We start from the raw sequence: 12,179 nt of genomic DNA on the forward strand, positions 1-12,179 counted from the left end.
ACCCCAACCTGCTTTGGGGTGCTTTTGCCTGATGCCACATTATCACAATTACTGTCAAAACTACATCAGTACCATATATAACAAGGCTTTTGTCAGAAGATGAGAACATCACTATAGCCCTGGATTAGATAAACTTGAAGTTAGGTGGCCTTGGCTGGGAGTGAGGATGAGAGGAAGGTTATGCCATGAGGAAGTATCCTTCATGCCAAAGGGAATTTGACACCAAGGTTAGGGGGCTGTGTGGATAGGCTCTAAGTGTCCATCCAATTCACCATAGTTGTCAATGTTATTGGATTCCCCTGCTGGAGTCCTGTATGGTCGAGGTCTTCCAAATAAGGCCAGCCCTCCCCTTAGTCAGAACCTCAGAAGGCAGTCCCTGAAAGATGAGTTGTGGATAGAGCTGCATGTGCCCTAAGGATGCTGAACGCTTGCCAGCCCTGAAGATTCAGCCACATATTTGGTTGGCTTTTATAAACAGAATGGAGGCAATGAGATTTAGTCCTCTTCAGGAAGCAAATTTCTTGGGCCGATCTTTACTATGGACTAGAAACATACAAAGCATAGCTCAAGAAGTATCTAAGACCATAAGGAATAAAACAATTTATAATGGAATTTTAAATTTTTCACAGGGTATTGAAGGGAAAAGAAGTATCTAAGACCATAAGGAATGAAGATTACACAGGGTATTGAAGGGACAAGAAGTATCTAAGACCATAAGGAATAAAACAATTTATAATGGAATTTTGGTCGTGTGAGCCTAGACTTTAAAAAATAGCTATTTTTAGTTTCTTAGTGTATCGTTCCTGGTATTAAAAAAAAATGGAACTAAATACTTTTGGACTTTTTGCGGGAAAGAGAAAAAAAATTAAATTATGTTGTGTGGATTTGATGATTAGAAATAATATGGGTCAAGAGAAATAATGAAAGTTATGTTTTAAATTTAGAGTAAGAGTTTGATATATATTGTTACTTATATCTGTTGCAAGCAGGGTCAAAGGTCAATTCTTTTTTTCCCCTCTCTTTTCTGCACTTTTGATCTTTACTATTTTCTTTTTTTTCAATTTTCTTTTTCTTCTGCTTCCTCTCAATATTAGTTTTTATTAGTTTTTACTGTTCCTTTTTAAACAACTTAAAGTTTTTACAAAAAAAAAATGGAACCAAATACAAAAATCTAATTCTATGCGAACAGGTTCCTGCTATATATAAACATGAGATATGACCATATATCCTCTATATCATAAAAAGACTGATAGGCAGATTTGTGCCTAAAAGCAAGCTAGGCTATGGTTCAGCAATTTTTTCTTCAAAATAGTACAGATGGAGTTTTTGCAGAATCATTCCAGAACAATCTAAAATCGTAGAATTCATGCATTGTGTTAGTCCAGAATTGTTTTATTTGTATGGTATGAAAATACAGCATTTTGTATGAAACCAGTTATTGATTCGTAACTATGGTTTGTGCCTTAGAATGAAGGTGAAGAAGGGGCAACTTTACTGAGGCAAATATATTATAGGACAAAGTAATCAAAGGACTGGCAGAATTTATTAAGGAAACTAGGGATTAATATCAGCCAATCCTATGCACAGCTGTACTGAAAACTAAGCCCCTTTATCACAGTTGCATTCTCTACCATCTCTAACAATAAAGCTCAAAAATACATCCAAGAGACATTTACCTCCCATTGTCTGCTACCTGATCTTTTAAATAACTGGAAATGTAAAGAAATTAAATATATGACCTTAGGCATGCTTCATAGTGCATTTCTATCTCCCTTCCCTCAAGGGCTTGATTCGTCCCATCATAGTAATCTAATGATAGGTTAGAATGAGTGTGCAATCACCCAAGGTCACTCAATGTCAAGTGAAGATTTGTCCTTACATGTCCTTATTCTTAGTCTTACATGCCACCTACACCATCACATAGTATCAGCCCCACTAGGGAGAACAGGCCAGAAAATAACATACTTTATTGAGATTGGCTATAATAACAGAAGCTTGCATGTCTGACTGTACTGTACCTCCCCTCCTACTTATATCTCAGTGAATCAGGCAAACATTTCTCTGAGCTGTTTCCAAACACTATTTTGCTTCCCAGGGCTTAAGTAATGTTCCAGCCCTCTTTGCCTAAGTAACAGTTCTTATATATTTCTGTCAAGGTCAGCTCCCTTACTTTCTACACATAGGTCCCTAACAGCTGTCATATATAACAATAGGGTTATTATAATATTGTTGCCAATCCTAGCAGATTACTTAGGCACCGTGAGCAGAGACAGCAACTTCATTATGGGAACATTATATTTATTAATATTGATAAAAGAAAAAAAGAGTGCACACATTAAAAAGCAATACATTTTCTCCTTTGACAAACAGAACCAGACACACATTAGACTAGACTGAACAGGCATCAGCACCTCTTGAAAGCAGAAGGGACAGATTTGCCACCTGGAAAAGGTGGGGAATTCCACACTGCAGAGCTAGTGCGCTTGAAATAACGCGGCTTGCTCTTATAGAAGATTTCTTCTAACCTGGGACTCTTCACCACTCCAAAGAGTGCTTTGGTGTTTGGTGGGTTATAATATTGGTGCAAGATCGCTTGGCTTAGTTGATTTCCTAAGGGAGGGAAGAACAGACATATTGATTGCCATTTAAATAAAATCAACCCCCATTATATTGACCTGTCCCACCCGGTCAAGCAGAGAGGGTATGCTGTGGACCCTGTCGACAAAAGAATGTTGACTGGCGGGGCCCAGAAGGGGAGCCTTCTTTGCTGTGGCCCCTGCCCTATGGAATACCGTCCCCCCAGAGGTGAGGCAGGACCCTACTCTCTCGACCTTCCAGAAAGCAGTTAAGACCTGGCTCTGCCAACTTGCATGGGGCGAGAAGAGGCAATCAACCCTGGGGGTGGCTAGCACTTTGAAGATGCTCCTGTATGTTAATATCCTTTCTACCAGCAGCACCTTGGAAGATATTATTATTTATGTATGAATATGGTTTTTATTGTATTTTTATTGTACTTTAACCATATTTTAATTAATATTTATTTTCTGTTTTTACTGTAAACCGCCCAGTCACTTCCTAGTGAGATGGCCAGTGACCAAATTTGAAATATAAAATAAATAAATAAATTTGGGGTCTGCATTCTGCAGTTTCAGTTCTTAAAAGGGACAGCAAGAATTCCAAAGGAAGAATGAATAATTTCCCCCCAATCTCACAGATGAAATTGTCTTCTTCTCTCATAATCCAAGTCATGCGAAAGACAGTAGCAACCATTACGAACATTTTAAAATGAAAAAATATTGTGCATGTGCGATTAAAATTAGAACTGATCTTGTCCATTGCTAGCAAAGCATTTCCTTCCTGAAATATTTCCAGACCATTACAGATTGCTGCTGGAAGCAGTGAAATCTGTCTGCCAAAATATACTTAACAGTATATTAGAGAAGAAGAGATGGACGTCCTATATAGATGCATATTATTTGGGATGTATTTATGTAATTTTTGCAATGTATTTCTTTTTCTATATTAAAAACGAAAAAGTCATTGTTCTCAAACAAGCAGGAAGTACAAATTCTGCTTCCTAGCACATTTTAAAGCTATATTCACAAAGTGTAAAAAGAGACCAAGGTACTAAACCACTATGTTTAAAAGATACTATGTCAAGTCTCCAGGTACATCATGAATACTGCATTGTCACATTACACAGAATTTTCATATTTTTAGTAGCTGAGAAGTTGAGAAGAAATACAATTCTATTTTGCATTAAGCTCAGCTTTGCTTTTAAGCAAGCGTGTTTAGAAGATGCTTGAAAATCTGGTTACACTGGGTCATATCTAGCCCAACATCTATATCATTTCCTACAGGGGCCAGCCAGAAATTTCCAAAATGCTAACAGCTCCTTCCCAAATACTAGTGCTGAGAAATACACAGCTTCTGAGCACAGGTGTTTTCAGCACTCAAGGCTAATAGCAGGATAAAGATGTTCTCTGTAAACCTGTCTATCAGCTTTTAAAGTGAACTACCATATCCCGTGGCAACAGGTTCCATAAAATACTGCAAAGCCGTCCCCAAGCTGGTACTCTCCTGGCGTATTAGGATTTTGTCTCTCTGAATTCTTAGCAAACAGTTGGGAATTCTAGAAGTTGCACTTTCCATACATCTGCAGGGCACTGGATTAGGAAAAGCAGATCTAAGGGAGTGCTCAGCTGTAATGTGACTCAAAGAACACAGATGGGTTCCAACATACCAGTAGCCCAAGCAGGGATGGGTTTGCGGGGCTGGCTCTCATCATCTGTTGAATCATCACTGTTCAAATCCATCCCATAATTATTTAAATCAATCTTGGGTTGTTTGGGGCCTTGAGGTGTCATCTGATATGAATTACAGACAGGCGAGTTCTAGAAAGAAGAATGCCAGGAAAATCAAGTCACTGGAATTGGATCCTGGAACCACTAAAAGAGTTGTAGCACATGTTAGTAGTTTCCCATTGTTTTTCAGAAGAGTATCTCACATAACTTATTTGTTCTCATTCCCAAATAAAATCTCTAGTTCTTCCCAACAATGGCAGCAGGAAGACCTAAAAAGTATGTCTCAACTGAGAGATCCCAGGCTGCACGCCCCCTCCTTCAAAGGTAGTGAAGCATAACCTGAAGATCCAAAGTTCCTTTCTATTTCAAGAAAAAGTTATTTTCTATTAAAACAATAGCCTTAAAAGTTATTTTCTATTAAAACAGTAGCCTTCCAATGGCAAGTCCTAGGAGGCAGCCAGATTTTTTATCCAATGTATTAATCCAGATATTTCCTTCTATGAAGTTTTATTTTTCCCCTTTAGTTTTAGATTCCTCTTTACATTTTAACTTCTGCCACTATACTTTCAAGTTTTCCCAAATCTGTGAAAAAATTTGTGGGGAGGGAGGGAGGGAGGGAGAGAGGGGAAGGGGGAGAGGGAGAGACTAAAAAGTAACTCCCTCCCAAATACAACACATCCACATACAAACAGAGGAATGATGGGAGAAGCAAACTTGATATTAAAATGTTACAGGGCAATAAAATAGGCCAACATTTTGATTTGTTGCATTTTTCAGAGCCAAGGCCATCTTATTCTGGTTTATGTAGCAGTTCAGCATCAAACTGTGTTTATTGTAGGACTAGGACTGTGACTCTCCAGATGCTGCCAAGCTACAATTCCCAGCAGGAGTGGATGTATACAGAGATGTTCCTATTCAATTCAACAACTGAAGACCCAGACGTTCCACTTTGTTGGCACTATTAAAAATGGCTCTGTAAATTAAATCTTAAACACCCACTAGAGGTAACCTTCATTTCACATGCTAGCAAGGTTATGCTCAAAATCCTACAAGCTAGGCTTCAGCAATACATGAACCGAGAACTACCGGATGTACAAGCTGGGTTTCGAAGAGGCAGAGGAACTAGAGATCAAATCGCCAACATTCGCTGGATAATGGAGAAAGCACGAGAGTTCCAGAAAAACATCTACTTCTGCTTCATTGACTATGCAAAAGCCTTTGATTGTGTGGATCACAACAAACTGTGGCAAATTCTTAAAGAGATGGGGGTACCAGACCACCTTACCTGTCTCCTGAGAAATCTGTATGCGGGCCAAGAAGCAACAGTCAGAACCGGTCATGGAACAACCGATTGGTTCAAAATAGGGAAAGGTGTACGACAAGGCTGTATACTGTCACCCTGCTTATTTAACCTATATGCAGAGTACATCATGAGAAATGCCAGGCTGGAAGAATCACAAGCTGGAATCAAGATTGCAGGGAGAATCATCAACAACCTCAGATATGCAGATGATACCACCCTAATGGCAGAAAGTGAAGAAGAACTAAAGAGCCTCTTGATGAGGGTGAAAGAGGAGAGTGCAAAAGCTGGCTTGAAACTCAACATTAAAAAAACTAAGATCATGGCATCTGGACCCATCAATTCCTGGAAAATAGAAGGGGTAGAAATGGAAGCAGTAACAGACTTCATTTATTTGGGCTCCAAGATCACCGCAGACGGAGACTGCAGCCATGAAATTAAAAGACGCTTGCTCCTTGGGAGGAAAGCTATGGCAAACCTAGACAGCATATTAAAAAGCAGAGACGTCACCTTGCCGACAAAGATCCGCATAGTCAAAGCTATGGTTTTTCCAGTAGTAAAGTATGGCTGTGAGAGCTGGACCATAAAAAAGGCTGAGCGCCGAAGAATTGATGCCTTTGAACTGTGGTGCTGGAGAAGACTCTTGAGAGTCCCCTGGACTGCTAGGAGGTCAAACCAGTCAATCTTAAAGGAAATTAACCCTGATTGTTCATTGGAAGGACTGATAATGAAGCTCAAGCTCAGATACTTTGGTCACCTAATGCGAAGAGAGATCTCTTTGGAGAAGACCCTGATGCTGGGAAAGATTGAAGGCAAAAGGAGAAGAGGACGGCAGAGGATGAGATGGTTAGATAGCATCACTGAAGCAATGAGCATGAAACTGAGCAAACTCAGGGAGGCAGTGAAGGACAGGAAGGCCTGGCGCAATATGGTTCATGGGGTCACGAAGAGTCGGACACGACTTAACGACTAAACAACAAGAGGTAACCTGCTTTCTAATATAATCTTAAGTTTAAAAGAATATATTTAGGGTTATTGTTACTCTTTTTGCTAATTATTCAGTGTAGTTCTGAGGTTACCTCAACATTCACGGTCACATTCAGTTGTTTATTAGCAACCTTTGCCTGAGGCTCTGAAGTTGTTTTCTGCAGTTCCTCTTCTTGCTTCCGTTGTTCCTGCTAAAAAGAGGCCATACAATATTGAGAAAGGACAGGGCTGTTGCCACACAACAGGATCCAGATGAGGTGGGCAGGCTGCAAACATAACAAAAGACATTCAGAGAGATGGATGAGCCCCTTACCAACTTCCTCTCTTTTTCCTCCATTTCTTTCCTGAGCCTCTCCTTTTCTTTAGCTGCTTGTAAAACCTCTCTCTGCAAGCGAGCAGCCTTTTCTTTCTCTTGCTGTTCACGCTCCCTGCAAGCAAACATGCTACATTACCACCTGAAGAGAAAAGCAATCATCTTTTCAGCGTAACTTGAACCCCATGTTAGTCCCAGCTATGCCACCAGATGTTCTAATCATATATTTGCGTACCTCAGAACTCTTCCTATGCCTGCTTTTATGAGAATTCATAGAGTGGAAAGATGCTCAGCTATTCTGTTCTTACCGCTGTGCCTGGATCTTTTCCTGCTCTCGCTTCTTCTCCAGTTCTCTCTCAGCAGACAGTTTTTTTTCTCTTTCCAGCTCAGCCTGGCGTTGTTCTGCAATCTTCCTTGCTTTCTCTTGTTCTTCCTCTTTTTTCTTCTGCATCAGTTCCTTATGTCTACGTTCTTCCTCCTCCTAGGAAAAGATCATGTTATTTTCCAGGTGAGGTTCACACCATAGGCAACTGAAGCCAGTTAATCTAAAATCACAGAGAAGAGTCTTGGGAAAGAGCTACATGACACTAGCTACATCTCTCCCACAATCCCATCTGAGATTATGAACCTGAAATAGCCTGTTTTTCTACTCAAGGTTCCATACAATACTTCAACATTTCTAAGATTTTGAAGAAAAAAGAGGCCAAAAACTCTTCCAATTATTTGTCCTGACATTTTGAAGCTTACCCTGACTGGGTGGGGAACAGTTTGTCAGAAAAAAAGCTCTATATGCAGGTGAAACTCGAAAAATTAGAATATCGTGCAAATGTTCATTTATGTCAGTATGGCAACTCAAAAGCTGAAACCAATATATGAGATAGATGCATTACATGCAAAGCGAGATATGTCAAGCCTTACTTTGGTATAATTGGGATGATTATGGCGTACAGCTTATGAAAACCCCAAATTCACAATCTCAGAAAATTAGAATAGTGTGAAAAGGTTCAATATTCTAGGCTCAAATCAGCTAATGAATCCATAACACCTGCAAAGGGTTCCTGAGCCTTTAAATGGTCTCTCAGGCTGGTTCAGTAGGAATCACAAGCATGGGAAAGACTGCTGACCTGACAGTTGTGCAGAAAACCATCATTGACACCCTCCATAAGGAGGGAAAGCCCCAAAAGGTAATTGCAAAAGAAGTTGGATGTTCCCAAAGTGCTGTATCAAAGCACATCAATAGAAGGTTATGTGGAAGGGAAAAGTGTGGTAGAAAAAGGTGCACAAGCAGCAGGGATGACCGCAGCCTGGAGAGGATTGTCAGGAAAAGGCCATTCAAAAGTGTTGGGGACTTTCACAAGGAGTGGACTGAGGCTGGAGTTAGTGCATCAAGAGCCACCACACACAGACGGATCCTGGACATGGGCTTCAAATGTCATATTCCTCTCGTCAAGCTGCTCCTGAACAACAAACAACGTCAGAAGCGTCTTACCTGGGCTACAGAAAAAAAGAACTGGTCTGTTGCCCAGTGGTCCAAAGGCCTCTTTTCTGATGAGAGCAACTTTTGCATCTCATTTGGGAACCAAGGACCCAGAGTCTGGAGGAAGAATGGAGAGGCACACAATGCACGATGCTTGAAGTCCAGTGTGAAGTTTCCACAGTCTGTGTTGATTTGGGGAGCCATGTCATCTGCTGGTGTTGGTCCACTGTGCTTCATTAAGTCCAGGGTCAACGCAGCCGTCTACCAGGAGATTTTGGAGCACTTCATGCTTCCTTCCGCAGACGAGCTTTATGGGGATGCTGACTTCATTTTCCAGCAGGACTTGGCACCTGCCCACACTGCCAAAAGTACCAAAACCTGGTTCAATGACCATGGGATTACTGTGCTTGATTGGCCAGCAAACTCGCCTGACCTGAACCCCATACAGAATCTATGGGTATTGCCAAGAGAAAGATGAGGGACATGAGACCGAACAATGCAGCGGAGCTGAAGGCCGCTATTGAAGCATCCTGGTCTTCCATAACACCTCAGCAGTGCCACAGGCTGATAGCATCCATGCCACGCCGCACTGCGGCAGTCATTGCTGCAAAAGGGGCCCAAACCAAGTACTAAGTACATATGCATGCTTATACTTTGCAGAGGTCCGATATTGTTCTATTTCCAATCCTTGTGTTATTGATGTCATGTAATATTCTAATTTTCGGAGATTGTGAATTTGGGGTTTTCATAAGCTGTATGCCATAATCATCACAATTATACCAAAGTAAGGCTTGACATATCTCGCTTTGCATGTAATGTGTCTATCTCATATATTGGTTTCACCTTTTCAGTTGCCATACTGACATAAATGAACATTTGCGTGATATTCTAATTTTTCGAGTTTCACCTGTAGGAAGGAGGTCTAAACTAAGAATTGAACTTGATCCCTCTAGTGCATTTTTGCAACCATTGTACTGATGTGGGTGCTACAAGGCCAGATATTTAATACAATGAGTTGCCAAAGTGCTTTGCAATTTGTCCATTGCTATGATTTTGTCAAGTCAAATCTGCATTGCACAAGATCAGTTATAATCTGCTTTGTCCAGGTTTTCCTTGATGTTCTGCACTAAATTTTCTGCCCATGGGGTTATGTTCTCCAAAGGAGCTTGCATGGGTAGCAAACTGGATTCATTCTGCAAATGTGCCCAAGCCATCTCAACCACCATTTTGGATTTCTTTGGCTATTGTTGGCTGGTTGCAGCATTTCTGACAGATAGCTTCATTTTGTACGTGATCTATCAATGTGATGCCAAGGATTCTATGGAGATAGAACTTTTGGAAGTTTCCAGTAGATGGCTGTAGATCCATCTATTATTTAGCCCTATACAGAATTGGTAGTATCAGTTATACATTTTGATGTATATAGTAATGTTAGGCTTCTACCAGATGAGTAAACCAAAAGGAGTTGTGGCAGCACCAACATCAGCCCTTCAAGTTAGACTGGATCAGGAAACAGAGTCCATAGGAGGACTATAACTATACTGTGGAGTCCTTGGGGTTCTCTGAGCTTGGTTGCTTTCTTGCAAACATTTCATTGTCCGGCTAGGTAACATCTTCAGTGCTAGAATGGAATGGGGTTTGCTTTCTGTTTATATACAGTAGCTTGCCCTGTCAGTGTTGGTGGAGGTGGGTTTTTTCGCCCCCTGGTAGATCCTTGACTAGGGTATTGTTTACAGCTTGACTGTATGTCTGGTGATAATCTTAGTGATAAAACCCTGTTTATCTGGGTGATGATTGCTGGTGAGATCTGGCAGGGCAAGCCATTGTATATAAAACAGAGAGCAAACCCCACTCCATTCGAGCACTGATGGTGTTACCTAGCTGGGTAATGAAATGCTTGCAAGAAAACAACCAAGCTCAGAGAACCCCAAGGACTCCACAGTTCAACCCTGAGCTACATATATTCTTTTCTATACTTTATTGAAATAGACTATAATAAGAGAATCCTGCAAGTTTGCCTGTGTCTTCCCTTTCCTCCCTCTTATACCCCGGGAGTCAGGGAAGAGGGCTCATTGAGTTTCTAACATCTTCCTGCCTCTCTGGACTCAGGTCATGTTTCTTCTCCACCTAATGTTTCTCTAATGGCCCCTGGATTTCTTCTCCAAGGTCATCTCCACAGCTCTCTACACCAATTTGGGGTTTCACTCCAGCTGTTAAGGTAACCTCCTTTTCCTGTACTGTGGAACTGGATTTGAATTCTTGAACTTGTTCTAAACTGCACTCCATTTAGGTATATGGATACTGCTGAGCTGCTAAGTACTGTGTGGTCAATACTTAATCTTTTCCACGCTGATGACCAGTTCAAATAGCCCTGTTACATCCCTGATGTCAGAGAGCATATCCAGTGGTTTCTACTTCCACTTTTTCATCAGCAAAAATGGCAATACCATTTGTATATATGAGGTCTCCAATGAACTGTCCCTCGCCAAATTCAATTCCATGTCTATTTGTGAAGACTTTTTTCATGATGTTGTCTACTTTGGTATTGAATAGCAATGGAGCCAGGATGCATCCCTAGCATACCTCATTGCAGATTAGGAAGCTCTTCTTCATGGGCCACCTTGTTCTGCTTTTCAGAATTGGACTATCTGCATAAATATTTTATTGGCCATGGAGAACAGACTGATCCCACTGTAGTTTCTGCACTCACTACTATCTCCTTTTTTAAAGATGGGGACTATGATAGCTTGCTTCCATGTGCTTGGTACTTGCTCTGATAGCCAGATCAGCTGAATTAGCTAGCACAATCAACATAGTAAAGTGTCATCTGCTGACTTCTGTACTTCTGCTGCGACATCACATAAAGCAGTTTTGTCTTGCTTTTGTTGTTTTCAATGCTTGGCATCTCCTCTGATGTTGATTCATCAGGAAGGCCTAAGTTGTGGGGTAGTTCTGCAGGTTATATATCAGATTCTTGTTGGTTATATAGTTGGCAGAAATATTTTCACTGTTTCAAACACAGTGTTGGAACATACAAATGAGTGTTGCTAATGTTTTCATTGATGCTATGCATACAATCTCTAAGATATTGTGGTGTGCACTATCTAGTATTCTTGCCGATGTACAGCTTCTTGCAAGTCTGCAGGGATATTATCCCTACAGTAATAACAGCAGATGATATGGTGACGTTAGTAGTGTTGGGATACAATAACTAATATGCATTGATTCTTTTGGTCAATGATGTCTACAGATAGTCCTCGCTTAACGACCGTTCATTTAATGACAGTTTGAAGTTATGATATCTTTGGAATAAGTGCTTTATGACCTGTACTCATGCTTACGGCCGTCTTGAACCACTGCACCCCCCTGTGGTCACGATTTGTGACTTTTTTTACAATGGACATTAAGTGAATCATGTGGTCGTTAAGTGAATTCCAGCAAAAAACGTCCATTGGGGAAGCTGGATTCACTTAACAACCACATAATTCACTTAACAAACATGGTGATTCACTTAATAACTGTCATAAAAATGGAAATAAAATCAGGTCCGGTCACGTGGTGACTTGCTTAATGACTGCCCCACTTAACAACCAATTTTTTGGTCCCTATTGTGGTTGTTAAGCCATATATACTACCTTATACATTCATCTTGGCTGTTTACAGGCTGTAAAGAGACCAGCTGCATTTATTTACAATTGAAGCAAAGAGATTTGCAGCTTCCTCCATATTTTCTGGTTCTGCAAGCTTTGCAAAACAGTTGGATGGGACTAGCTGAAATCATTGAAGATATAATTGGCC

General features: G+C 40.7%; 1 protein-coding gene across 3 annotated transcripts in view; it reads right to left on the bottom strand.

Annotated features, from left to right (window-relative positions):
* Nucleotides 1–1,385: 1,385 nt before the first annotated feature.
* Nucleotides 1,386–12,179, bottom strand: part of INCENP (inner centromere protein) — a 36,381-nt gene continuing 25,587 nt past the window's right edge. For all 3 annotated transcript variants that reach the window (XM_007426530.3, XM_007426529.3, XM_088146171.1), the window contains exons 14-18: nucleotides 7,213–7,385; nucleotides 6,905–7,019; nucleotides 6,684–6,782; nucleotides 4,244–4,394; nucleotides 1,386–2,610 (exon numbers count right to left, since the gene is read on the bottom strand). In XM_007426530.3, the coding sequence (XP_007426592.1) occupies nucleotides 2,405–2,610; nucleotides 4,244–4,394; nucleotides 6,684–6,782; nucleotides 6,905–7,019; nucleotides 7,213–7,385 (744 nt within the window). In that variant the 3' untranslated portion in view covers nucleotides 1,386–2,404. The remainder of the gene's footprint in view (nucleotides 2,611–4,243; nucleotides 4,395–6,683; nucleotides 6,783–6,904; nucleotides 7,020–7,212; nucleotides 7,386–12,179) is intronic.

The sequence above is a fragment of the Python bivittatus genome, unplaced genomic scaffold (assembly GCF_059951505.1).
Source record: "Python bivittatus isolate LINGU-HERP-01145 unplaced genomic scaffold, Pbiv_v1 ctg000480_np1212, whole genome shotgun sequence".
NCBI lineage: Eukaryota > Metazoa > Chordata > Lepidosauria > Squamata > Pythonidae > Python > Python bivittatus.